Below are 24,814 nucleotides of genomic sequence, written 5' to 3'. Positions count from 1 at the left end.
TAACGTCCTATCGAGTTCAATGACAAGATTCTTCCACCTCTCCTCAATTTCCGCTCGCCCAGCCACTGCGCGTCCGTGGTATCCACCATGCACTGTACTATCGTCTGCATAGCAATGTATGTTCCCAAGAGAGAGCATATCATTGATATGCAAAAGAAAGAGTGTGGGAGATAGCACAGATCCCTGGGGGACCCCAGCATTCACTACATAGAATTGTGAAGCGCAACCATCAACTAAAACACGAAGGCTACGCTTGTGTAAGAAGCTGGCAATCCAGGTGCATAGCTGAGCAGGCAGACCATATGCCGGCAGCTTGGAGAGAAGACTTCTGTGCCAGACCCTGTCGAAAGCCTTGGAGATATCGAGGCTGACAACCAACGATTCTCCATGCTTGTCGATAGCTTCACCCCAGAGGTGCGTTACGTACGCTAGAAGATCACCTGTGGACCGTTTTGGTCGAAACCCGTATTGACGATCATTAATTAAAGAGTGATCTTCTAGGTAATGGATCAGTTGGTTGTTTAAAATCCGTTCCATCACCTTACAAAGTACTGAGGTGATAGCTATTGGCCGATAATTTGCCGGATCAGACCGATCCCCTTTTTTGGGAACCGCTTGCACATTAGCTCTTCTCCAAGCCCCCGGCACACTTTCCGAAGAGAGAGAAAGTTGGAACAGGCGCGTTAACACAGGAGACAGCTCCGCTGCGCACTTCTTCAGCACTATGGCTGGTATTCCATCGGGACCGCTAGCTTTCCGTACATCAAGTGATTGCAGCTCCGCACGCACATCACGTTGCCTGATTTTAATGTCAGGCATCGTATGGCCACATGCAGGTATTGTAGGTGGCAGTGCACTACAATCATCGATGACGGAATTGTCGGCAAAGAGTTTAGCCAGGAGATCAGCTTGCTCTTGCGGACTGTGAGCTAGCGATCCGTCCGGATTTCTGAGCGGTGGCAGCGACATGTGTATTCCACCAACCCGCATTGGAGCAGCGTGGTGGAATAAGCTCCAAAAAACTTCTCCTCGAAAAGGGAGAGGAGGCCCAGCAGTGGGACATTCACAGGCTGTTACTTGTTACTACCTGTCATACGCGTTAAGGCTTTTAAAATCTGTATTACGATATTACGAATATTGGCCAAGTATCGAGTCAGCGACTAGAGGATCTTCTGTATATTTTGTATAACCTTCCAAGGACGTGACGTGAACGTTAAGACACGCCACACTAATTTATAACTTTACACACTATAATTCGAAACAATCGCAAATAGTTCGACGACGTTACAGGAAAAAAATATCTACTGCGCGATGAACATTTATAGATATGCTCTACCCGTTGTGGGCTAACCGTTGTTAATGTCTTTGTTAGTCTCGTAGTTATTAGCGAAACAAATCTGACACAATATTACATCATAAGTCGAACGATATCTTAACGAGCGAAAATTCATTTTCATATTAAAGCGGTAGAGCTTGCTTATAATAGGCGGACTGTAATTACTATTTGCTTTTATTAGTTATAACTATCAACAAATTATTATTTTGATAGTTAATATCAGACACAAAAAAGTTAATTCTTTATAAATAATATCGTGTTAAATATTTTCAAAACAGATTAAAAAAGAAAAAGGGTTCGTTCTTTCAATCGATAACTTCATTGCAAAAGAATAGCGCGAAGGTTTCATCTCGTCGAGACCAACTGGAGGAAAAGTCAACTGGTGCGAGAAATGATTACCTTCTTAGCATCGCCGCTGCAAATGCGCATCAAGTACGTAAACAAAAAATATTAATTATAATAATTAAATTTTATTACTGATTTATTTAAATATATGTATAATTTTATACAGAATCGATATTTCTTGGTCGAATTACAAACATGCATGCAAAGTATGGAGTCATCTGTATACGAGAAGGTTTCCGAATTCCTCACCCTGATGGGACGCACTGAACTACTTACTTGTTCAGCCACTCAACACTCGTTCGGAAAAATCAGAGATCAAGCACAACAGCTGACACGTGAATACAATCTGCAATGTCTTTATTTATATTATCCTGTGTTGAAACAGCACATCCAGGTGCGTACATTTTTCTCATCTTATGTTTTATTAAATATGTATTGTTTTACTTATTATAATTTTTCATTAGTATGATTTTGAGCCATGCGACAATGATCCGATTGACGCCGTTACCATGGAGCACGAATCCGTTACTCAGACTCTCGCGCAAGAAGCTCGTAGATGGGCAACACGTGTAGTTAGAGAGACTGCCTTAGTGAGAGATGCTACTCGTAAGCTAAATCTTTACCAAGCTATGCGAGATGCGGGACAAAAGGTATCTTATATAAAGAAAACATACTTTTCATTGATTGTATTTACTCGAATATGTTAATAAGCTTAACTTAATAATTAGGTTGATCCTAATGACCCCAATGGTCCTGAGCTCGAAGTCCGTATGGATGAGTTGAGATCTAACATTCGACGATCGGAGACATCTAAAGCAAAGTATGAGGCTAGGCTGGAATGCCTTCGCAGCAGTGGTGCCGCAGTAGATGAATGGCTTAAAGAAATTGATTTGCTTGCTGTACAAGAAACTTTGCCACGCAGCAGCAGCCTACTTAGTGTCCGTACCGATGCATCGGGTGCAGCTGTAAGTTCTAGTCCAAGTTATCAAATTACATTTGTTTTAATGTCAGTTTTTTGAAATAACATAATTATCTTTATGTCTAGGATCAACCAAGTTCAGACTCATTCTATGACAGTGATAACACCGAAGGAGAGGCACCGACTACTTCAGCTGTGGCTAGTACTTCTGGAGGACATCAGCGTACGACATCTGGTTCACAAAATGAAGACGAACAAGATGAAGATGTTGACGGTACTTAATACAAGTCACACCAAAAATAAAATTATTTATTTCGTACTAGTTACGATGTGCCTTCTTTTTTATAGCTGCATTGGAAGAAGAGCGTATGCGTATTGAACAACTTACCATTGGTTGGGATGATCCTACTCAGGTAAATTGGGGTGAACCAGAAGCTGAATCTACTCCTCCACAGACTGCAGAAACACCGGCGCCTTCGCTGTATAAGTGTACTGCGTTGTATTCTTACACTGTAAGTTAATCATCACATATCGTATAAGTGCTTAGATCTCTGTAAAACGGATGTAATAATTACGCGTCTACCTTAAAAGGCTCAAAATCCTGATGAGTTGTCAATCATTGAAAACGAACAACTGGAGGTAGTTGGCGAAGGAGACGGCGATGGTTGGCTTCGAGCACGTAACTATCGTGGAGAAGAAGGATATGTGCCTCACAACTATCTTGATGTTGACCGAGAACAGGTTAATTTTATATATTTTTTACAAATACTTAATATTTTTTGGTAATGATGAATAAACGCGAAAATTAATATTTTAGCCTACGAGTGCCCCGGGTTTGGTTGCGCAAATATCTTTCTCGTCTGTGGACTATACAGTTGAAGGAGAAGATGCTGATGTTGTACAATCTCCTGATCAAATATCAGTAATATCTGCACCGGCTGCTAAACCTGAGGAACCTAAAGTAGAGCCGAAAGTTGAAGAACCGCCGAAAGTAGAGCCCGAAGTAAAACCAGAATCATTGCCAACGCTTGGATATTGTTTCTCATTATACGATTATGACGCTGAAGCTTCAGATGAATTGAATCTGGAAGAAGGACAGGTATAAAGAATCAAGTATATATTTTTTAAATGTGTTTATATGTGTTAAAACTAATATATATAACATTTGCCTAGATAATTCGTATCGTTTCACGGGACGCCCATGACGTAGACGATGGTTGGTGGCGCGGTGAAGCCAATGGAGTGATCGGTAACTTCCCATCGCTTATAGTCGAAGAATGTGATGAGGTACACCTTAAAAGAATAATTGTCATAATATTACACAGTAACTACTTCGTCTGAAAAGTAAAAATAATATAATAAATCTTGTCTAATTTAGAATGGTGAACCGCTAAGTGGTGTTGATGATGATTGGACACCACCAGACTCGGCTCCACCCGTGTTTGCTTCGCCACCTGAATCGCCTTCGGCCGGATTTAACGAAGAAAGTAAGTGCACAATAACAAAATAACTAGATTCAAGTTTTAAAATTTTTCACTTTTCCTTCCTTCTTTGCACTATTTCTTCGTACCTTGGCAACTTCATGAGCTTAACAAAAAATGTTAAGCAAATAATTGTGACGTCAAACATCTTTGTGGGGCCATAAGTGAAGTTGTCTGTGTGCGGATTTTATATGCTGGTGTCTTGTTACGCAGTTAACCGTATTTGTTTGTAATGTAAAAAAATAGTGGTCATAAAAACGCGGTTCATCACACGATAGATAGCTTTTGGCTGATTGGGTTATTCGTTACCGTTTTCTTTCCCAATTGGCATGGTAATAACCTTTTGTGGACTTAACGTAAAGCACGTTTATAATCATATCTAGATATTGGTAGGTTATAAATAAAGCGCTACCTATTTTAGGTCCATCCAACATCGGCATAATGCATGAAAATTTGCACGACCATTATAGCTAATCAAACATTTTTATTTAATATATCTAGGTAAATAAAGAATATTTCTATTATAAAGTAATTTAAAGATAGAAAATTTAATTGATTAAAAAAATATAACCTCGCTGCTTTTTGTCTTACCGTTGATTTTAACTATTCCTTAATTGACGGATTGTTTCACGCGAAAGTACATTGCTGCAGCAATATAGCAAAACTTATTGTTAAAACTACAAAATAAAAGTCAATTTAAATATATTTCCAACTAAAGTACGTCTTCTTCATCTTTCCTGAGCCTGAGCCTTTATGCCTTAACCAATTAAATATATGAAACTTGTTCGTAAGTTATTACTTCTCTGCTATAGCTTCAAATTTCTTGTCTTTTTGACAAATTGTTTCGCACACTTTGAGATTTGTATCTTTGATCAAAATCGATCGTTGAATTATTTGCCACTATCCTTGGACGCTGCCAGTGATCTTCAATGAAAACAACAATACTAAGAATGCTGCTCCTCCTGCGGACCCGCCACCACCTCCACCGGCCGACATGGGTGACTCCATGGACAGCCAACCCGACTTCAGCTTTAACCTAGAACTTAGTAGGAACCAACATGAACAATATGATACACAATTCATAGGCCCACTACCTTCGGGCGCCCCACCCATCACCATCGTAGGTAAGTAAACTAAAAAATTTAATGATATTCGCGCGTTAAACATTTTGAACATTCTGCCATAATGGATAAAAAACGAATATAACATAGTACTGTCAAAATAAAAAGAAAAAAAATAATTGAATTGAATTTTTTTGATGATTATAAGGGGTTAAATTTACCTAAATGTATTTATTTTTATTTGAAGCTATATAAACAATTATAAAAATTCCTAAATTAACAGATATACATATAACCTCTTACTAAAGTAAGACAGATATATAATCTATTCATTAATTTTGTACGATTTTTTTTTCATGCTTCAGTCGATGAGGTTGTCAGTGAAATATTTGAGGAGGAGGTTTGGCTTTTAATTACAACACTATTACATCGTTATTATGTCTAGGCTGGCTTTATCATGGCTCCTTGCCAGAAAGTGACATTAAAGCTTGTAGATGCCTCTAGTATACCGATTCTTTATCTTTCTGTTAAAGCGATCGGGCACAAAGTCTCTAATTAATAAAAATATTTTTAATGACAATGTATTTTGTATACAGTAACAGCCTGTGAATGTCCCACCGCTGGGCCAAGGCCTCTTCTCCCTCTTGAGAAGGTTTTTTTTTTACAAAAATTTTGTATACAATACACGAAAAAAACATTTTTTTTTAAATAACCGATTAATAATTAATATTAATTTTAATATTAGCTTCTATTTTAAGAAACGAGGCGGCCCAGTTTCATTTGTTATTTATCTGGCTGTAGAATAAACCTCGACGGCTGAAATTCTGTCACATTTGTATGTATCACTATCTAACACTGGAGCAGCTTCTTGGACTTGGAAGCTTCAACCGTTCTTTATTTCGGGATATTACCACTTATCATATCATTTAATATTATCATACTTTTTCAATATAAGCATTTTACATATAAAGCGGGACATAAAAATCCATGATCATCACAACAGTGACAATTAGAGAAATCTCAATTTCTGATCAACTACTTATAAAGAAAACACCCGTTAACTCGCCCAAATCGATATATCTCTTTCGTCCTCCAGGTGCTATTTATATATTTATTAAAGATATTTGTGGCCGATCGAGAGGTAAAGGTCAGTTTTAAGCAGTTGAGCTTTGCTTTCGCTATGGGCAGTTTGGGTATCAGTGCTTGTGTGTATATGAAATATTTTTTAGTAATTATGTCCGTATAGTTGTGTATATCTTAAATTTGTAACACGTTTCAACATGACTAGTAACTTCTTATACTTTAAAACGTGTGAAAATATAAGAACTGGTTTTATATGATATGTTCAAAAGATATGCACATCTATCTGTTTTTTAGTAATCATTAGCTAAATTTTATTCATTTTGTAGAGACCGACATTAATCGAGTTCATATTATCGTCAGCATGTCGGCTTTGTGCATGAAGTTCCACTAGAAGTAATTTATCAAAATTTCTTGACAAAAATCAGATTAAATTTCAATTAGAGGATTTTAAGCAATTTTTACAGAAAATAAATTCTAATGTCACAAATTCTACAAAACTGATATCAAAAACGCTTTAAATTCTGTGAAAGTTTACACACACAATTATTTGAAACTTCTTCTAATACAAGTATAATCGTTTCCAGGAAGTGGAGGACTTGCCACCCGTACCACAGCCGAAACCTGCGCCACCACAAGTTGAAATCACAAGCGAGGATTGTGGGCTCGGCGTAGCACAAATTGTAATCACGGCCGCTACACCCATGATAGAAGAGCCCGAACAACCCTTCCCCCCACCGGAGACCTGTCCCAAACCAGAACCCGATGCGCAGCCCGAGTCGCAGCCAGAGGAACCGCAGCCTCTAGAAGACAACGAAGACGAAGAATCATCTTTGTCCGAACAGACAGCTGTCTGTTTACGCGATTCAGAAGAGGGCCATGCTGACTCTGCACCCCACCCGGCCTCAAGTTCGACGGCTTCCGAGGGTGATTCGACGGGTGCCTCTGTAGCTTCGGGTCCCCCTACCGCCCCTCAATCCCCCCCTGCGGCTCCCCGCGCCGGTCGAGCTTCTATCCCAGACGAACTCGAGCCAGCACAACTAGCGAGGCTCACCGATCTTAAAGAATCCAATGCCTAGGCCTATTGCTTTGACTGAAGATAAGCAATCTGTTTAGAAACCATGCCTTCGTAGTATTCTTCTTTTCATTTGATATTTTTATGACATTCGGTCAGTATTAATTACCTATGTTAAATTATTTGTTAATAGATAATAATGGTTTAAGCACTATTTCCTTTCATAAACCGACCGTTTCTCAATAAATAATTTCATTTTAATTAACCAGCCCAAGTTTGTAACTTAATAAGCCCAACTTGAAATAAAATTAAATCGAAAAATATTTTTAACGTTATTTATATTGTGTTAAAATTTAATAAATTTTGTCCTAAATGTTAAAATATATTTATATTTTTTTATATACATGTGTCTTGAATATAAAAATTACGTCGATACCTATTATATATTTTTATTTATTTTTATATAGATGCTAATATAGGATTTATATACAACAATTACATATTGGTCTTTTAATAATTCGATTAATTTTTTTTTTTCAAAACTATAATTACTTACACCTATTTTTTTACGCACATAACGTTACGTAGCAATATATACCAATTAACTATATATGTAAGTCAATTGTTGATTGAAGATATAAAATGTTGCCTTTGTTAAAAGATCATATCTCAAAAACACTGCTTGAATTTGGATAAAAATTATTTTTTAATTATTAAAGTATTATTGCAGTTTGAGAAGCGGTCACGTTACTAAATATAGAACCCATGTGTATATTTAGCTAATTAAGTATATTATATTCTTATTAATAGCAAATTGCTGTCGCATCATCTTGGTCATTTGGATAGAAAATTGTGTAGATTTTTCGTGTTGGTCGATAACAAAACCGACTCAGTACAAAATATATCAAACATATTGAAATGAATTGGTATGACGTCACAAATTGAAAGGATCTCTCAGACGTGATCGTTAAAAATTTAAAATGTATAAAAAGCTTTTTAAAAAGTGTTATTTGTAATGGAATTTATAAAATAAGATACGTATATTTATCGTCGGGTTCATCTTAAATAATGGTAAAAAATAAATTGGCCTAAATAATGATTTTCATAAAAAGTTGGAATAAATAAAATATGCATTGATTTCGACCGACATGTTGACACGTAAAGCTTTAAGAAATTTGTCTAATCAAATTTACACCACATTTGTTTAGCAGCTGAAATATAGTTAAAGCAGTAGGCTTAGGTAGCAGGGATTTCTATCGTCTAATTAAAAAAAATATATCAGTTTGCAAACAATGTTTATGAAATCGCTTTGGAACAAAACATTCTTTTACTTTTTTTATTTTTAACACAATAATGATCTATAGCATGTGTATCGAATATTAGATGGTTTTTTTTTTAAATAGATTTTAAGGGCAAGAGTACGAATATCATATATGATGTGAAGTTGATTTGTAACAGCACTCTTATCCATGAATTATATTAGATTAATGTTAGTTGTTACTTATACAATATATGTTAAAACTTAGTGAGTTTTAGTCACAATTATTTAAAACCCTGTTCATCGTATCAAAAAAATATTTCATTAATGTTTTATAACATGTTTATTGTGTAGGGAAAATCTGATTATAATTATTAGAATATTATAATCGATGTGATTGTAACGTTATCTTTAATATTATAATTGTAAAGGTTATTAGTTAATTAACTTGATTGTATGTATTCAATATGATATTTTAAGGTACCTAATACTTTGCTATATATTCACCACATTGGCTTTGTTACAATGTTCCACCCCGTATATTATTAATTATATATTGACTTCTTATATTTTCACAGGGAGGATTGTAGCACTCTGTAGACAAAATATTTAAAAATATATAAAAAAAAACTGTTACTAAAATACTATTATGTTGTTTGTAATAACTTAACTTTTAATACGTATATAGATAAGTGTTGCATTTCTTTAGAAATACCAAATTAGATCACTATAGCCTAATTACTGGAAACGCTACTGAATGAATTTAAATATATTTAAATACTCATGCTATTGTGTTTCATTTAATACCACATTGTACATCCTTTTCTATCATGAAAGGTTTTATCAACTAAGAACATGAAAATTTCAGAACGTTGCTATAACGCAATATGTTTTCAATTCTTAAGAGTGAAAAGATTTAAGTTATGCAAAATAGTCAAAAAGTAATATAAACAATCGGGATCAGTTTTTTACAAGCGAAAAATACTTTGGTATTCGGCTGTTTAATCAAATTGTAGACAAACTTAGTTTTACTTAGTTACTTAAACTTAGTTTCTCTGTCTACGACTCAAACACTGATTTCGCTCTTCGTGACATTATTGATTTGACATTCGAAAGAAGCAGATAGAGTATTGTTTACTGATTAGCTGCTTATCAATGTTTTTAAATAAATCCGTATAAAGATCTCTAGCCACGACAATGTTTTAATACTTTTTAAACATGATTAATATTACAAAGGTATGCAGCATAGATCCTGATACTTACATATTATGCCTTCTGGCGTTCTTTCATATATATAGTCATATACTTTTTACTACTTACCTTATCATAGGTACTAATATAATTATTATTACTACATTTATTAAATAAAGTTAAAAAAGTAAAGTAAGTGAATGTAATTAATGTATAATGTGAGGAGACGTTAACATTCATTAAGAGTTAAATTTTGAAGCATAAAAAATAATATTCGTAGTAATTTAATGGCAGCTAGTGATCTAGAGTCAATCGTTTTCTAGCCGTAAAAAAGTAGTTTCGGTATCGTAATTTCATTGTTTATTGTTAAATGAATGTCAATGAACCCCAGATTAGAGCTTAATCGCGACGTAGTCGTTTTCGATTCTTTTTAAAACCAAATTTATAATATCAATAATTAGTAATTCGGTGTATAGCAGCAATTATCTAGAAATTTTGTATAGTTGATGGAAAAAAATAAAACAAATAAAAATCGGTAATCACAATGTTAATAATTTATTTTCAAAAAAAAGTATATAGTGTAAGAGGTAGATCAGCTTACAAGTAAAATATCATAAATATATATTTTTTTTAATATTGGATAGTCAGTATTTTTCATAAGTTCTAAGCTCCCAGAAGTATAAAGCCCGTTGGTTTATCAATCGCACTAACTAACACTTCATTTATAATAATTTTATTAGTTCAATTAAATAGTCAATGGGGCTTTAAACCGACAACAATTGTTAGTTCTAGTAATATTTTTCAATAAACGGACTATATTATTATTAGAATGATTTTAATAAAATGATGAATTAGAAACGCTTTCACTATTATCATTATTTTATCGTAAACTCCATTATGTCCATTCCTACTTATATTTTCTAGCCCACCGGTACAATATTTTGTGAGTATATTCTATTTTTCCTAATACTTATCAAGTGATAAATAATGATCTTTTAACTCTTTAATATAACACTTTTAAAATACAGCTCTTCGTGTCACTAGAAATATAACAATGATTCCTTTATAAACTGAGACCTAATTTATTACAATTATAGGAAACTTCAAAATGTTGAAACTACTATAGATGATATTTTTATAACAAGTAAACATACATACTTATATACTACTACGGACGTCAATCTAACACGAAAATCTTCGATTAAAAGACATACATTAATACACGTTTGACATTGATATTGAATATAATATTATTATAAATAATAATATTAATATATCCTTGTGCTATGGAAACCAGACAACTGATATACTACGTATACTACTTTTCTTTTGTAAATACATACTTATATAGATAATTACACCCAGACTCAGGAACAGCAGACATGTTCATGCAAACAAAGGTCTGTCGTGGGTGGGAATCGAACCCACAACCTTCGGCGTGAAAGGCAAGTATCTACCAACCACGCCAACCGGCTCGTCGAATAATAATGTGAATGACGTTATAAGGAAGGATTAGTTGGTTGCGTTCGCTTTATACTGTCGGTATATCTCTTGAAACATATCACGGCAGTTCATTTTCACGTTAAGCTTGGAACAGAGTAGGAACACGCCAGAGAGTTTTCTGTGCAACGAATATATTTCCTCCGGCGGTGGACACAGTCTGTGCGTTAGGATTGTCGGCGCTATGGCCTGGATGCGTCTCGTTGTCTTTTGGGCGCCGAAGTCGAATTTACCGGATCCTTTGCTTGTGAAAATTTCACCCATTATCAGGACCGTGTCGACGTGCGACTCTTCCATTATCTTAAAGAAAAATTTGATAAATAATAACTGATATATCAAAATTTTAAATAGTCGAAATTGGACTGAATGTTTAAGTTAAAGAATATCTTAAGAATATATATATAATAAAGCACTTCGTGTGTATTACTTAGAGGGCGACGAAATGTAGGACTTTGGAATTTGTCATACATTTTTCATTGGAATTATTGCCATTGTCACTAACTAAGCAAATATGTAAAATAATATAAAAAAGTACCTTCGACTCGTATCCAGTAAGGAACTTCATTTCTCGAGACATGCGCAAGATCGTTTCACGGTCTTTTTCTGAAGCCGCTTTAATTATTTCAATATATTGATCCATGAACTCTTTGGAATATTCACGAGTTGCGCCGAAGTCCAACAATATCACCTATACGAGTAAGAATAATATTTATATTAACAGTATATTATATATATCAATTTTAAGGTTATTTTAGTGTGACAGAAATAAGAAAATATAAAAGAAAACCTATGTTATTTCATAATAAAAAAATACTCCGGACCGATTTCGGCCACGACACTAAATCTCAAGCGAAATTAGCCAATTACGCAGGACATTTATAGGGCACAAGTGTGTGCGCAGCACGGTGCACTCTCTATTCCCTCACTCTCATAATCTGATGCGACGGCAATCCTACACGATCGGAAAGAGTTCAGGCGCAGAACGAACGGCTATATGTGCTTTCCGAGGCACAGGAGTGTACACACTTCTAGGCTACGGACTACTGATAATCTTCGACAGGAAACACCCACAGCTTTTTATTGGCCCTTCCTGGGATTTGAACCCAGGACCTTCGGCTCTGCGGCCTTACATCTAGCCCCTTAGACCAAATAGGCGGTCAAAACTTTAAATGAACATTAAAGTTCATTGTCAAATAACAATGAAACAACCTTTCATACATATTATATTTTAGTGAACATCAAGAGAGTAGATCGTTTTCACATTTTATTATAATCGAATAAAATGTGAAAATGATAATGGACGGCTTGTTTAAAATTTAACCGAGATCAACTAAGTACGGTATCGAGTCTACGCCGAGAAGTGGGATGCGACACTAATTGGAACTTAATTAAGTTCCGACCAAACGCAAAGGATGTGTGTCAGCTCCTATTATATGAAAAAGGCGTACTTTGAGCCGGATTGAAGTTAGTAATTACATTTTCCCGTCGCTGTACATATATTTCCTTAAACTTAATCATATCGACATACCACAATAAACATGAAATAAAATCAATGGTTTCAAATCTAATAGACAAAAATTAATATTGATAATATAACGAAGTTGACACACATATATGTTTAATGGATGAAACGGAATCTAAAATCCATACTTTCTGCATATACGTCCATACAGTAAGACCTTTTTTTTCAAGGCGCCGAGTGCGCCCCGAGCATCGGAATACCCACTAACAAACCAGCGGTACCCTTCCGTCTTAACGAGGACCGCCACGGGGTCGCTTGGGCATGCTACCGTGAACCATACAGCAAGACCTAGCCTAAGACATACTTGACCAAGGGAATGGTAACGGAGAAGAATCCAACACCCTCACAACACATGAGACACAGGGACTAGATTACGAGATGATCATCCGTATAATAGCGTACCCCATGCAGTGCTTGCACATCGATATCGTATCACCCGAAATGCATACAATACTTCGATAAGTATACTTAAGAGGTAACGATAGATGATTGCCGACGATATTCTCGACTGCAACTTAAAACGGGCGATTATTAAAAAAGATGATTCCATCATAGAAGTGCTGGCTAAATACTGGAATGTATAATCTCGAGAAGAAAGCACTCCTTTGAGGAAGACAACTGACACACGACATTTGAGTCCATTAGAAAGTCGCAAATTTAGAAAATGAACACCAGAAAACTTAGAGATAACAAAATATAACAATATTTAGAGCCAAATTGATATTGGCATATAAACAGTAAAGGTAAAATAAAAGTCGCAGGTTTGATCCTGCGCCCCTTGGACTATTGTCGCGCTCACTCCGAACACAAGCTGTGCGGTTTGGTGGGTAAATAGGTATATTAGTTATTCCTTAAAACCATTGCTAGTAATCTAATAATAATAAAGATAGTCAATACAAACAACAGACGAAATACACCACACGAATAGTACTTACTTTATTTTATGTATACATTTGTGAAACGAACAATTATTATTATTATTTTAAATAAATATATATACATAGAAACAATAAAAACATAAATCGATCAAGTTTCCACTTAGAAATTATATCAATAAATGACAACTTCAAATAAAATTAAACCATTAAGTATATAAAGCCAGTAAAGCAGTTCAATATATAACGTAAACTATATTTTAGTTAAATATATATATCTAACGTTAAAATATACATACGTCTGTGGGTTATGTTTGTATATAATTATATATAAATAAACTTACTTGTTTCGTATTCGTGTTGTAGAAAAAGTTCGCCCAGTTCGGGTCGGTCTGCATGCAGCGCAGTATGAACATTTCCCTCAAGCAAAGCTGCATTATTTTGTAAGCGATGTCGTATCGCACCTCGTAGTCCGCATCAAACAACTTGTCCAGCGGCGTCCCGTCAATCAGTTCGGTCGTCATCACTTCTTGGGCGCAGAGTTCATCTAACATAACACGAGCTCTTATAAATACAAAAAACACTCACGTGAGTGTCTTGATTGTAGCAAATATTGAGAAATCGAATATAGATATTGTGAAATATTTTTCTTTTACGGCTGTACTGCTAATTTGAACTAACAAATACAAAAATAAAATACTCTATATATAGCTGCGGTTTGTGCAAAAGGTCACATCTAAAAATTAAATTCCAATTCAACATCAAAAACAGTCGTCAGTCGTTTGTTGCTGTAATTACTATTTTTTCATGAATTCGATGCTTTTAAAGTCACTTCACACTAATGAACATGAAATTACATCTTCTATTATGTTACTAACAACATTCTTACATTCATATTAATGGTATTAACGTTACCTATAACCGACGGTATGTAGTACTCAGGATAGGGCGCTAGAAGCTTCTTGAACTTTTTCGTACATTCCGCTTCACGCACGTAGTCCACCTCCCAAGACAACTCCTTCTTAGCCACTTCCACGATATTGTCGATGAACAGTCCTTTAGGAAACATGTTCCAAACCTAAATGAACGAATGATATTAAATTAATTCCTTTCTCGATAGATATCACATACAAAGCATTTACAAAAAATATATATATGACGATATTAATATATCTAATATGTGTGTCGATTACATAGTATAAAAACGTACATAGTACTTTCAGATTCATAAATTAAAAAGTAACAAAAAATAAAACGAAATTTTAAAAACTTAATATTATGTTACAAATTAATATCATTGATATAATAAAAATCAGTAAAGATTTGTATATAGATTATATTAAAATATAAAAAAGACACAATGAAAATGTCCTCCTTTCGTATATTAAGCATTTCCTAAGATAAAGAATATTTTAAGCTTCAAGCCCGTTTTTTGTACAAAATATATGATGTGTTGTTCAATAAAGTATTATAGGGTGAATTAAAATTGTGCTTAGTTACATAGTATACAGTTACCATTCCACGAGTCGATCATCGAATTATAAATACTAAAGTGCTCTTAAACTGACCCCTATCCCCGGTCTCACTTAAACTCAATAAAACAGAATGCTTAAACAAGAGTTAATTTTCCTATCAGTAGCAATGCAGCCCCTGACACCGCACATTTAAAGGTCGTGATTTTGTAGTAAACGTAATTGCATTAGATATAACTTTAAATAATCGAAATATTTTCGATTATCGACTGCTACTAGGTGAAACTATTATTATAGAATAAAATATCCTTTATTTGAAAATAGGAATGAGGTCGTATCTGCCCTTGGCCATTATATAGCACATTATCTATATATCATATTAAAAAGAGGTAAAATTTGATTATTTTTGTATGTTTGTTTGTAATGGATGAATCCCAAAAACTTATACAAGTTCGTCTGGGTACGTACCACCCACTCATCTGATATTCTAGCGCAAAACAGCAGTACTTGGTATTGTTGTGTTCCGATTTGAAGGGTGAGTAAGCCAGTGTAATTACAGGCACAAGGGACATGACATCTTATTTCCCACGGTTGGTGGCTCATTGGTGATGTAAGCGATGTTTAACATTTCTTACAATGCTAATGTCTATGGGCGTTGGTGACCACTTACCATCAGGTAGCCCATATGCTCGTCCACCTACTAATACTATAAAAAAAATATGTGTCTTATGAAAATCTGCCATATGTGTGGCAGACGTTGGTGCAGAGTGGGGTAAGAAGTTCCAAGACTCTGTCCTCATAAGGAGGAGCATTTACATTCTGTACTACAATAAATAAACTAACCGTTAGCTAATTTTTTTTTTCAAAAATAAATATTATCATGATGCAATTACAAGTAACCATGTCTATTCGTCGAGTGATGAGTTCACACTTACTTTAAGAACACCAACAAGGTTGTCTATGTCGCTGTTGATGCCTTTCGCAACGCCGGGATACTGCACTTTAATAGCCACCTCTTGACCGCTATGAAGAACACCTAAGTGCACTTGACCTGATTAAAAAAGGCAATATGTTAAATTTAAAGACTTCAATAATGCTAATATTAAAAAATAATCTTCTAATGTTTCAAGATATATTATCAATATTTTGAAATACTATTGAATTTAATGAAGTCACCTATTGAGGCAGCAGCAAAGGGTTGCTCTTCAAAGTGCTGGACAAGATTCCGCCAGTGCTCTCCCAGTTGAGAGCTCATAACTCTCTCCACTTGCCATTTAGGCATGAAATCCGCTGATTGACGGACACGGTCAAATATTTTCTGGAGATCCGATGGGATGACTGATTCATCTTGAATACTTAGTAGCTGACCAAGTTTAAGAGCAGCACCTGTAAATCATAATTTCCCAGTATTTCTTAAAGAATTATATACACACATACAAATATTATTTTACAGTTCTCATTTAATTAAAAATTTAACCAACCTCTGACTTTGCATAAAGTGTCCACAATTCTTTCTGCATTTGCTGTTGACAAGAATATGTTTGATGTTTCATCAGATTTTCCAGTCGCGGACTGTAGAGTATTCCGAGCATATTGTGCAACTGTGCCTACACCGAGGCCCGCAGCCAGGGTACCAAAAGATATCATTCTACTAATACGAGAAGATGGCACCACACGTTCCTTTGAATTCTCACTAAGCTATGAGATAATTAATAAAAAATATTCTTTTACACAAAATAATTTATTTTGTAAAATGCAATGTAACATAACTAAATTATTTCATTATAGTTCAACAAAATAAGTATTATACTTACTGACACCTTTATCTTCTTTCTTGCAACTGGTTTAGGAGCAGAACTGGTTGAAGCAATGTGTGTAGGTTCATAGGATGGACTTGTATCTGTTTTATCAATTGTAGGTTCATTACCATAAACATTTCCAGTTTGTATCTGTCCTATGGGTTTAGCAAGTTCTCCAGCCGGTGTCACATTCACAGTGGAAACTATTTTCTTTTGTGCTTGCTTTAAGCTCTCAAATGTTTCATTGAACTGTTTGTTAAGCATATCAATGTCCTCTTGCAATTTTGGATCCATTGTTGTGGATGCTTCTGTTACATGACCATTTGAATTCAAATTATTCATAGCAATGTATTGTTTAATGCCCTGCATAACCACCTTGGCTCTTTCAAAAGCATCATTGAGTAGGTCTGGGTTAGGTTTGTAAGTTACGATTGGGTTAACTGAGCAATTCTGGAGAGGCTGTTTTATGCTAGAGTTATTCCAAATTAATCTAGCAGTCTCCTGTTGTAGCTTTAGTCCCGCATCGATTACATGACGAAGACCTCGGACTACGCCTATCAAGTCATTAATATGTGACATTGCCTGCAAAATTATGAAAAGCTGTATGTATATGTTTTATGTTTCGCATTAACTTTTTTAGCAAGCATAATGATTATTCAAAAATGTAATAGATGGAGTTTATTGGTATTAGTTGCAATATTTAATGTTATACTAAGACATACAAAGCTAAAAGAAAGTGATAGTTACTAATTCGTATTGCATAACAATTTAAATTCAATAAAATAAATATAGTTATTAATAATATTTTTTAAATATATATTTAATATTTCGTTTACAAATTAAATTTTCTTATAAAGGTTATTAAAAGAAATTAAATTTATTTTACATATTTGTATTTACTGTAACCAGTATCATCATATATGAATTTGTAATTTACATACCAGGTTACTTTTCCAGTATAAGTAAGGCTAAATAAAATATAATATATAATTTTGGAAAAGCATAACAACCACACTATATTTCTTAGCTTCACAAATTCCGTTTAGCAGTTTATCTTTAATAAGCTTTAGCCTTTATGTTACAGGCAGGTAAAATTGAGAACTGAAAAAGTACCTAGATTAAAATTACAATCAATAGCTAACTGTCAAAATTATATGTCACTGTCATAATCTTATTGGTACGTACTTACAGGTACAGGTTATAAGCCTAAGATTGTGTGCAGTATGCAGAAAACTTCCGTAAGAACTTTATAGAACCAACAAAATCTGTTTTTACGGAAAACCCCAGAAGAACGTTTTAACATTTCCTTCTAAAGTATAAAAATATATCTATTTCAACATCGTTTTTTTATTGCGCCACACGGGTGAAAATTGTTGCCTCAAAGTTAGTGTTCAATGAAAGTTAATTCTGGAACGGTCTAGCACTAAAAAGTCTTATTAAGATGAGTATATACAGAACATAGCAAATTCATGTATACTTATAACGTTACTTGGTTTCAAAAGCAAATTATTAATTTTTCAAAAATGTCTGTACATAGATTCTTAAATTAAATATATTATTTTTTAATTTATTTTACGTACTTGCAAAGGTACGAGACACATGACAGATTAATATTTCGTTTTTCTTTTATTTTAATATATTTGTGCCTCTATCTTATTATTATCATCTTCCCTGTTAACATTATTATTTTCCAGAAATAATCTAATTATTGGTAAATGAATGAAATACTTTTTGATGTTAATATGACTTAGTTAAAAAAAGAAAAATCTACTACACAATCTACAAAGCATTTTATTTTGTCTTGTATTTCTTTTTTATGGGTCTTATTTCAAAAATGACAATGTTATATTTTTCATATCTTTAAAGTATAAGGCTATTTTGCCTGAAGATAACACAAGCAAGTTTAGGACTTATTATTATTTAACTCTAATTAAAGCATAGTTTAATATATTTTTATTATGACATAAATAAAAAATGGGATGTAAGGGGAGTCGACAACAACCTAGGCTTCCTACCGTCAACCTCACCTGCTCGTGGTACAACCTGCTAATCAACGAACGAGGCTCTGGCGACCGAAATCATGGCGGTATAACTACACAAATGCTGGAATCCGAATATGCAAATCCTGATAGCGGGCAGCAGCGCTATTAGTGAAAGATTCCAGCCAAAGCGCAGTGACTAAGGCAAATACCCCCCCTACCCATGCGCGACGACACAAATTCACGGCCCCCAATTCCCGGTAATCGCACTATTCCTGGCCTCGGTACCATGGCCGGTACCGCGGCCAGGTGCGGTGGGGGGTGCTAAGAATCCCCGGGCTACGGCAGGGTACCACAAACGGCGACTACTCCTGGCCACGTATAATGGACGCTCTCTGCGGCTGGACGAACATCTTCAACAACTTCCTCGAGGCTCAGGGATTATTTCAGAAAAAAGCCCCAAAGGAACCTGGCGAAGCCCCGAATAAAAATACAAATTTTTAAGTTAACAATTCTATTTACATTTTGTATTGAATGACATGTGACATATGAATACATATTTTTTATATATTTAAGTTCTTGCAATGTATTCAAAGAAGTCACTTATAAGGTTTGAGATGAAATATATCTTCAACCTTAATGTTATGACAATGATTGTTAAAGATGATGGATAAAACCAGGCCGACTGTGAGAACTTTACTGGTGAGCACCTCATATACATAAACCAAGTTATATGTATTATGATATAAATGTAAATTTATATCATAATTTTACTCGTGCGAACCTAGAACGAAGAGCTAGTTTATAAACAAGAAATAACACATATTTGAATTGTAGTATATTTTATTTATTCTTATACCACGACAAAAATACAATAAATAGTATTAAAATAGTACATTTACTAAATAGATGTAGATATATACTTTAGTAACTTGGAAATAATAACAACAAAACCTAATGGTTTTCAGGATAACTTCATAATAAATAGGTATGTTATACCAATGAGCAAATAATTGTTATTCTTAAGTTCTCCGCACCAACAAAACCAATATCAATTAATGTAATCAATTACATAAGTAATAGAGCAAGGAGACATTTAGATGATTAATATATTATCATTAAAATTCACATTCAGGACAAATATCTACTGCATATTCATTATCCACATTGATTAAACATTGAATGACAAAAATTGAGTACTACACATCAATCCTAATTCTAACAGTAAATATTTTTACTAGTAGAATAGTGAGATAGAGAATATCTTTTATTTTTTTATTAATATGGTAATATTTATTATTAAGCATATAGAGGAAGTGATTAACATTGTAATATTTGAGATATCTGACTATTACCTATAATATTTCTGCAATGAATAATGAATTTAGCACAATATTTCCAAATTACATGTGGCCTGGTGCTAAAAGTCTAACATTAATTTCTTTTGGTCAAATTATATCAGAAACAGTGAACAGAACAAGATAATTATTTTTAAATATTTTGGCAAATGCCAAAATGTTTACATTTTACTCAAAAATATACATTGGCCTTTTTAGCATCAAGCCACAGCTATTTAATATGTCACCCCTATTACAATAGTACTAGTAAGAGCTGCAGGAATACACATTATTAATTATCATTAATAATTGTTTCCATTATTGATGTAAACAGATCCTCTGGCAACGGGGCGCAATGGGTTGATCGAAAATCACGCATGTACCTGGAGATCTAAAAAAAAAATATATATATATTCTTATTGTTCAGTCAACTCACTATATCATTTATATTTTAGTATTTTAGGATTATTTAGTATCTTAGGATATATCAAAAATCTAAATTGTGAAATTTTAATAACATACCATTGGTAGAATTTTTCGCTTGATCTCAGGTAGTTCTCCGCAGGACATGACAATACGTTGTTGATCTGATAAAGCAACACATGCTTGAAGAACGTCCATAACAGGTTTATCCGATTCTTCTTCGAATAGCTCCGGGTGACGTTGTTGCAATATCGCAATTAGCAGAAAATTTCCACGATTTGATGCCAGTTGGTTTTCCCTAAAAATTTAAAATAGAATAGAAAACCAATAACAGTAGTACCATCCTGTTAATACTGCTGGGTTAAGGCCTCCTCTCCCTTTTGAGGAAAAGGTTTGGAGCTTATTCCACCACGCTGCTCCAATGCAGGTTGGTGGAATACACATGTGGCAGAATTTTAGTGAAATTAGACACATGCAGGTTTTCCTTCACCCTCAAGCACGAGATGAATTATAAACACAAATTAAGCACATGAAAATTCAGTGGTGCTTGCCTGGATTTAAACACACGATCATCGGTTAAGATTCACTCGTTCTGACCACAAGGCCACCTCCGCTTGCAACCAATCTAAACTATCACATACATTTTTTATTCAAGTTAAAAAACATACTTAATACAAATAACTTCATCTTCAGTCCGTCGCACTAGCTGCACAGGTCCAGAATATTTAGGCAGTATTTCAGCTAAATTCAGGTTTACAAAAGATCGTACAACTTCCTTTACAAGTAGGGTCCAAGACTTGGGCATCTGATTTTGAGCCAAGGGCAGCAGGTCGTCAAAACACGCATCTAAAATCTAAAGAATTTGTATTAATATTTTGTATGAATAAGTTTTTCTAACAACATTTTAAACAGATATTTTATAATACTGAGTGCTAAAACTGTTTATATTTACAATTCCTTTGATATCCGGATAGTTAACGGCTGCCCATGTAGTTGTATAACCTCCAATACTCCAGCCATATAATACAATTTCTTCAACCCCAAATTCCAGATCGTTAATGGCATACTGTATAACAGCATCAATAGCATTTTGTTCTTGGCGAGGATATGGTGAACCCTAAAATAAATTTTATGAAGTAAACAAATAATAATGTCGTAAGAAGTGATGGTTTCATATTTTTTTCAATCAAGAAAAAGATTTTTCATAGGTTTTCTTTCTTCTTCTATCATAAGATTATATAAATTGATATATTAGTATGGGTCCTTATTATCCTCTAATATATTATGATTCCTCGTATCTTCAGTAAAATCTATATAATCTAAGTCTACACAATACAGAAATAAATCTTACTGTACATGTTCATATTTAAAACTTACAGTGCTTCCAGCAAATCCTGGATGATTCCATCCTAATGCAGAATACCCAGCTTTAATTGGTGTTGTCATAATGCCAATTTCACAAAAGCCAGAATTTCCTTCACTACAAATGACAAGTATATTGCCTTTCGGAGTATCAAGCCTATTATCGACGAACATTGTATCAATGGAATTGCCATCAGATGTTATTATTTTCGCTCTCTTTCCATTATATGTCTCAACAAGATAAGCCCGCCCATCAGTAAGGGATTGCCCTAAAATAATATTATAAAACAATAATAAAATAGTAGGTAAAGTAATAATGTGATTTAATCATGTGATTGACTTACACAACATGTTTCCAATGAAGTTAAGCATGCCTGGGTAGATGAGCCGTAGTGCAAATGTATGTAAAGCAATAAATGCTAGTATCTGTATAGTGACTCTCTGATAATATGGTAATTCTGGATTAGCGCAGTTACTGAATGGTTTGTTATCAAGCCAAGTTGAACTGAAAAAAGGAATTTAGCATTTTACCACACTATTCATTCTAAATATAAATATTACAATTATGATCAAATTTATCACCTTGGTATTTGTTCCATTGTAAATGTAGGAGCCCAAGCATAAAATTCAAAATCATATTTCCTGATCCTTTCTAAATACGCTCTTTGATCGTCACTTGGTGTGTTGAGATTATTCAAAAAATCAATATATTCTGGATTACATGCTCTCCCAATAGCTCTCAAAAAATAAGTAAAAGCAAAAAAGCATCCAAGGCCGGCAAATGCACAGGAGAGGAACCGTGCCTCATCCCATGAGAAGAATCCTCTTTTAAAAATATACATGCATATAAATGGTGATGCATAAATGCTATAATTGAATACTGTTTGTGCCTGAAAAAGGATAGATAATTACAATATGCTTGAAATAAACAAGCTCAAGCTAAATATAATATACTAAAGAATAAAATTATCTTACGGTTGATAAAATTTTGTTGGCAACTTTCTCAGGCCCATATGGTTCATAGACACTCTGTAAAAGATTCATTCCATTACTGTATGCCATTGCAGGGTTAAGTAAATGTCTAGATGTATAGGTCAATTTAATATAATCCTGAGACTAACTATATAAATTATAACAATGAGTTGAAAGAATTCTATACTTATATAGTGAATAATAAAATGTCTTGTATTAATCAATTAGTCAATGTAAAAATTAAATAAAATGGTTTTTGAAACTGTATTAACTAACAATAAAAAAAAAATATACTATAGAGACATTAATTTCTTAATAGTCAGAGATAGATTGGTGATATTATATACTCCAAATTAGATAACAATTAATTTACTATATATTTTTATTAATAACATATAACATATTTCTTACATATATTTGCAATAAGGATGATCCTATGGCATTGATTCACTAAAATATGGTAAATGGTACTAAAAAAGTATCATGAAATTTTTAGTGAATACAAGACTAAATACATATTGTTGTAAATAAGCCAGTTGGTCTATGTTCTCCTCAAATTGATAGCTTGCCTTAGTACCAATTGTAATATTTATTTATACTTCATTACTTTAAAAAATATCATGAAAACCTTAATTTCTATTAGGTATGGTAAGGTAAATGAATCCAGTCTTTTTAACATTCTGCTATTATTATTTCAGAATTGGATTAAAAAATTAGGAGCAAAATATTTTGTATTATAATTACAAACATCATGCCATAGATAAAATTAAATAAAAATATAATTAAATGCATTGGCAATTACTTATTTTGAGACTTGATGATATTTTGCTTTTTTAATAACTTAATCTGATATTACATTTTTGAAAATTATTATATCATTGTTTCTTCTTGGTAGTTATAGTCTCTTGAATTTAAAATTGTAAATAACAAGGCATACATTTCAGGTTTGTAATATTATTGTATTCTTTTATTTTTTCAAATAAAAGAATAAAATAGAAGAAAGGTACATTACAATAACAGCTCATAACATATAATAGGATAACTAGTATTAATAAATATTATAATAAATTTCTATTGTTATTAATATTTTTTGTTATTTTCATATATAGTATACGTGTTATTTGCAAGGACCAAGCCCAAATGTATGATTGGCTAAGGGAGTGGGTTGGGGAGAGAGCCGGGGGTGAAAATCAATAACTTATGTCAGGGGTCATCTAATAATAGTTTGATATCAAACTCCTCCCTACACCCACTTGTGTTTCAACAAAAAATATTAATATTACTTATAATTATAGTTAATTATATAAAAATATACCAATTTCAAGATTAGACGGCGATAAATTAATTAGACAAATTACTTATTTTGTTGGTTTACTTACTCCGTCTGGTCCTTGTCCATAGATTCTGAAGAGACGAGGTGAAAAGAAACATCTCATCACTAAATTAAACATTTTCTTTGCTTTTTTAATAAATTTATAATCAAAAAGTACCGCTAGTGCGGTTAAAAACGCGACACCAGTTTTTTTTTTGGATTAACTTTTTAAATGATACTAAAGTTTCATTTAAGGATAATTTAGCACATTTATAATTATTTGTAAGAATAATAATTATTTTTGCACAACTTGAGCAAAATTTTTACAAATTATACAGTGTACCGGGGCGTTGAGATCTCGGAGTTGTGTTGAAATACTGAATTACTGATTCAATAGTCTATGGTTCCATAAATAAATAATCAATACATGTATATAAGAATGATTGCTTATGACTGTATGAAGAGGCGTGCCGTTACATATGTACATGGATATTTATTGTTATGTTATTTTTTCACATTTTATTTATTTTTTCAATATCTAATGATTTGTAAGTTATATTTATAGGTTAACAACG

General features: G+C 33.5%; 3 protein-coding genes across 5 annotated transcripts in view; 1 reads left to right on the top strand and 2 right to left on the bottom strand.

Moving 5' to 3' along the window:
- LOC126780772 (protein nervous wreck) overlaps positions 1-7,508 on the top strand; it is a 32,454-nt gene extending 24,946 nt beyond the window's left edge. For 2 of the 3 annotated variants that reach the window (XM_050505461.1, XM_050505460.1), the window contains exons 7-19: positions 1,615-1,768; positions 1,848-2,075; positions 2,146-2,331; positions 2,410-2,646; positions 2,727-2,874; positions 2,949-3,112; positions 3,192-3,341; positions 3,418-3,699; positions 3,774-3,887; positions 3,979-4,087; positions 5,002-5,205; positions 5,508-5,542; positions 6,810-7,508. In XM_050505461.1, the coding sequence (XP_050361418.1) occupies positions 1,615-1,768; positions 1,848-2,075; positions 2,146-2,331; positions 2,410-2,646; positions 2,727-2,874; positions 2,949-3,112; positions 3,192-3,341; positions 3,418-3,699; positions 3,774-3,887; positions 3,979-4,087; positions 5,002-5,205; positions 5,508-5,542; positions 6,810-7,301 (2,503 nt within the window). In that variant the 3' untranslated portion in view covers positions 7,302-7,508. The remainder of the gene's footprint in view (positions 1-1,614; positions 1,769-1,847; positions 2,076-2,145; positions 2,332-2,409; positions 2,647-2,726; positions 2,875-2,948; positions 3,113-3,191; positions 3,342-3,417; positions 3,700-3,773; positions 3,888-3,978; positions 4,088-5,001; positions 5,206-5,507; positions 5,543-6,809) is intronic. The other variant, XM_050505462.1, reaches the window with a different exon arrangement.
- Positions 7,509-10,225: 2,717 nt separating this feature from the next.
- Positions 10,226-17,972, bottom strand: LOC126780780 (atypical kinase COQ8B, mitochondrial). Its single transcript, XM_050505478.1, has 9 exons — positions 17,796-17,972; positions 16,870-17,436; positions 16,537-16,753; positions 16,232-16,441; positions 15,991-16,106; positions 14,499-14,661; positions 13,928-14,130; positions 11,722-11,874; positions 10,226-11,486 (listed from the first exon to the last, which is right to left on the bottom strand). The coding sequence occupies exons 2-9, from the start codon at positions 17,431-17,433 to the stop codon at positions 11,199-11,201; spliced, it is 1,914 nt and encodes a 637-aa protein (XP_050361435.1). The 5' UTR covers positions 17,434-17,436; positions 17,796-17,972; the 3' UTR covers positions 10,226-11,198.
- Positions 17,973-19,672: 1,700 nt separating this feature from the next.
- On the bottom strand, positions 19,673-24,595 carry LOC126780787 (phosphatidylserine lipase ABHD16A). The gene is made up of 9 exons (XM_050505492.1): positions 24,307-24,595; positions 22,931-22,984; positions 22,538-22,845; positions 22,300-22,460; positions 21,971-22,224; positions 21,546-21,710; positions 21,262-21,446; positions 20,693-20,891; positions 19,673-20,561 (listed from the first exon to the last, which is right to left on the bottom strand). The coding sequence occupies exons 1-9, from the start codon at positions 24,376-24,378 to the stop codon at positions 20,463-20,465; spliced, it is 1,497 nt and encodes a 498-aa protein (XP_050361449.1). The 5' UTR covers positions 24,379-24,595; the 3' UTR covers positions 19,673-20,462.
- Between the last annotated feature and the right edge of the window lie 219 nt (positions 24,596-24,814).

Source organism: Nymphalis io, chromosome Z (genome assembly GCF_905147045.1).
Source record: "Nymphalis io chromosome Z, ilAglIoxx1.1, whole genome shotgun sequence".
NCBI classification, from domain to species: Eukaryota; Metazoa; Arthropoda; class Insecta; order Lepidoptera; family Nymphalidae; genus Nymphalis; species Nymphalis io.
The sequence above is the reverse complement of the archived record's forward strand: the minus strand, read 5'-3'. Positions and strand labels throughout refer to the sequence as shown.

What these genes read in the sequence shown, in the direction of transcription:
- LOC126780780 (XM_050505478.1), bottom strand. Translation starts at nt 17,433, where the DNA reads ATGTCACATATTAATGACTTGATAGGCGTAGTCCGAGGTCTTCGTCAT. An exon ending in CTACATACCGTCGGTTATAG is followed by an intron (nt 14,131 to 14,498) that starts GTAACGTTAATA and finishes GTGTTATGTTAG; the next exon opens with ATGAACTCTGCGCCCAAGAA. An exon ending in TTACTGGATACGAGTCGAAG is followed by an intron (nt 11,487 to 11,721) that starts GTACTTTTTTAT and finishes TTTTTCTTTAAG; the next exon opens with ATAATGGAAGAGTCGCACGT.
- LOC126780787 (XM_050505492.1), bottom strand. Translation starts at nt 24,378, where the DNA reads ATGTTTAATTTAGTGATGAGATGTTTCTTTTCACCTCGTCTCTTCAGA. An exon ending in ATGGACAAGGACCAGACGGA is followed by an intron (nt 22,985 to 24,306) that starts GTAAGTAAACCA and finishes AATCTTTTACAG; the next exon opens with AGTGTCTATGAACCATATGG. An exon ending in ACAATGGAACAAATACCAAG is followed by an intron (nt 22,461 to 22,537) that starts GTGATAAATTTG and finishes TCCTTTTTTCAG; the next exon opens with TTCAACTTGGCTTGATAACA.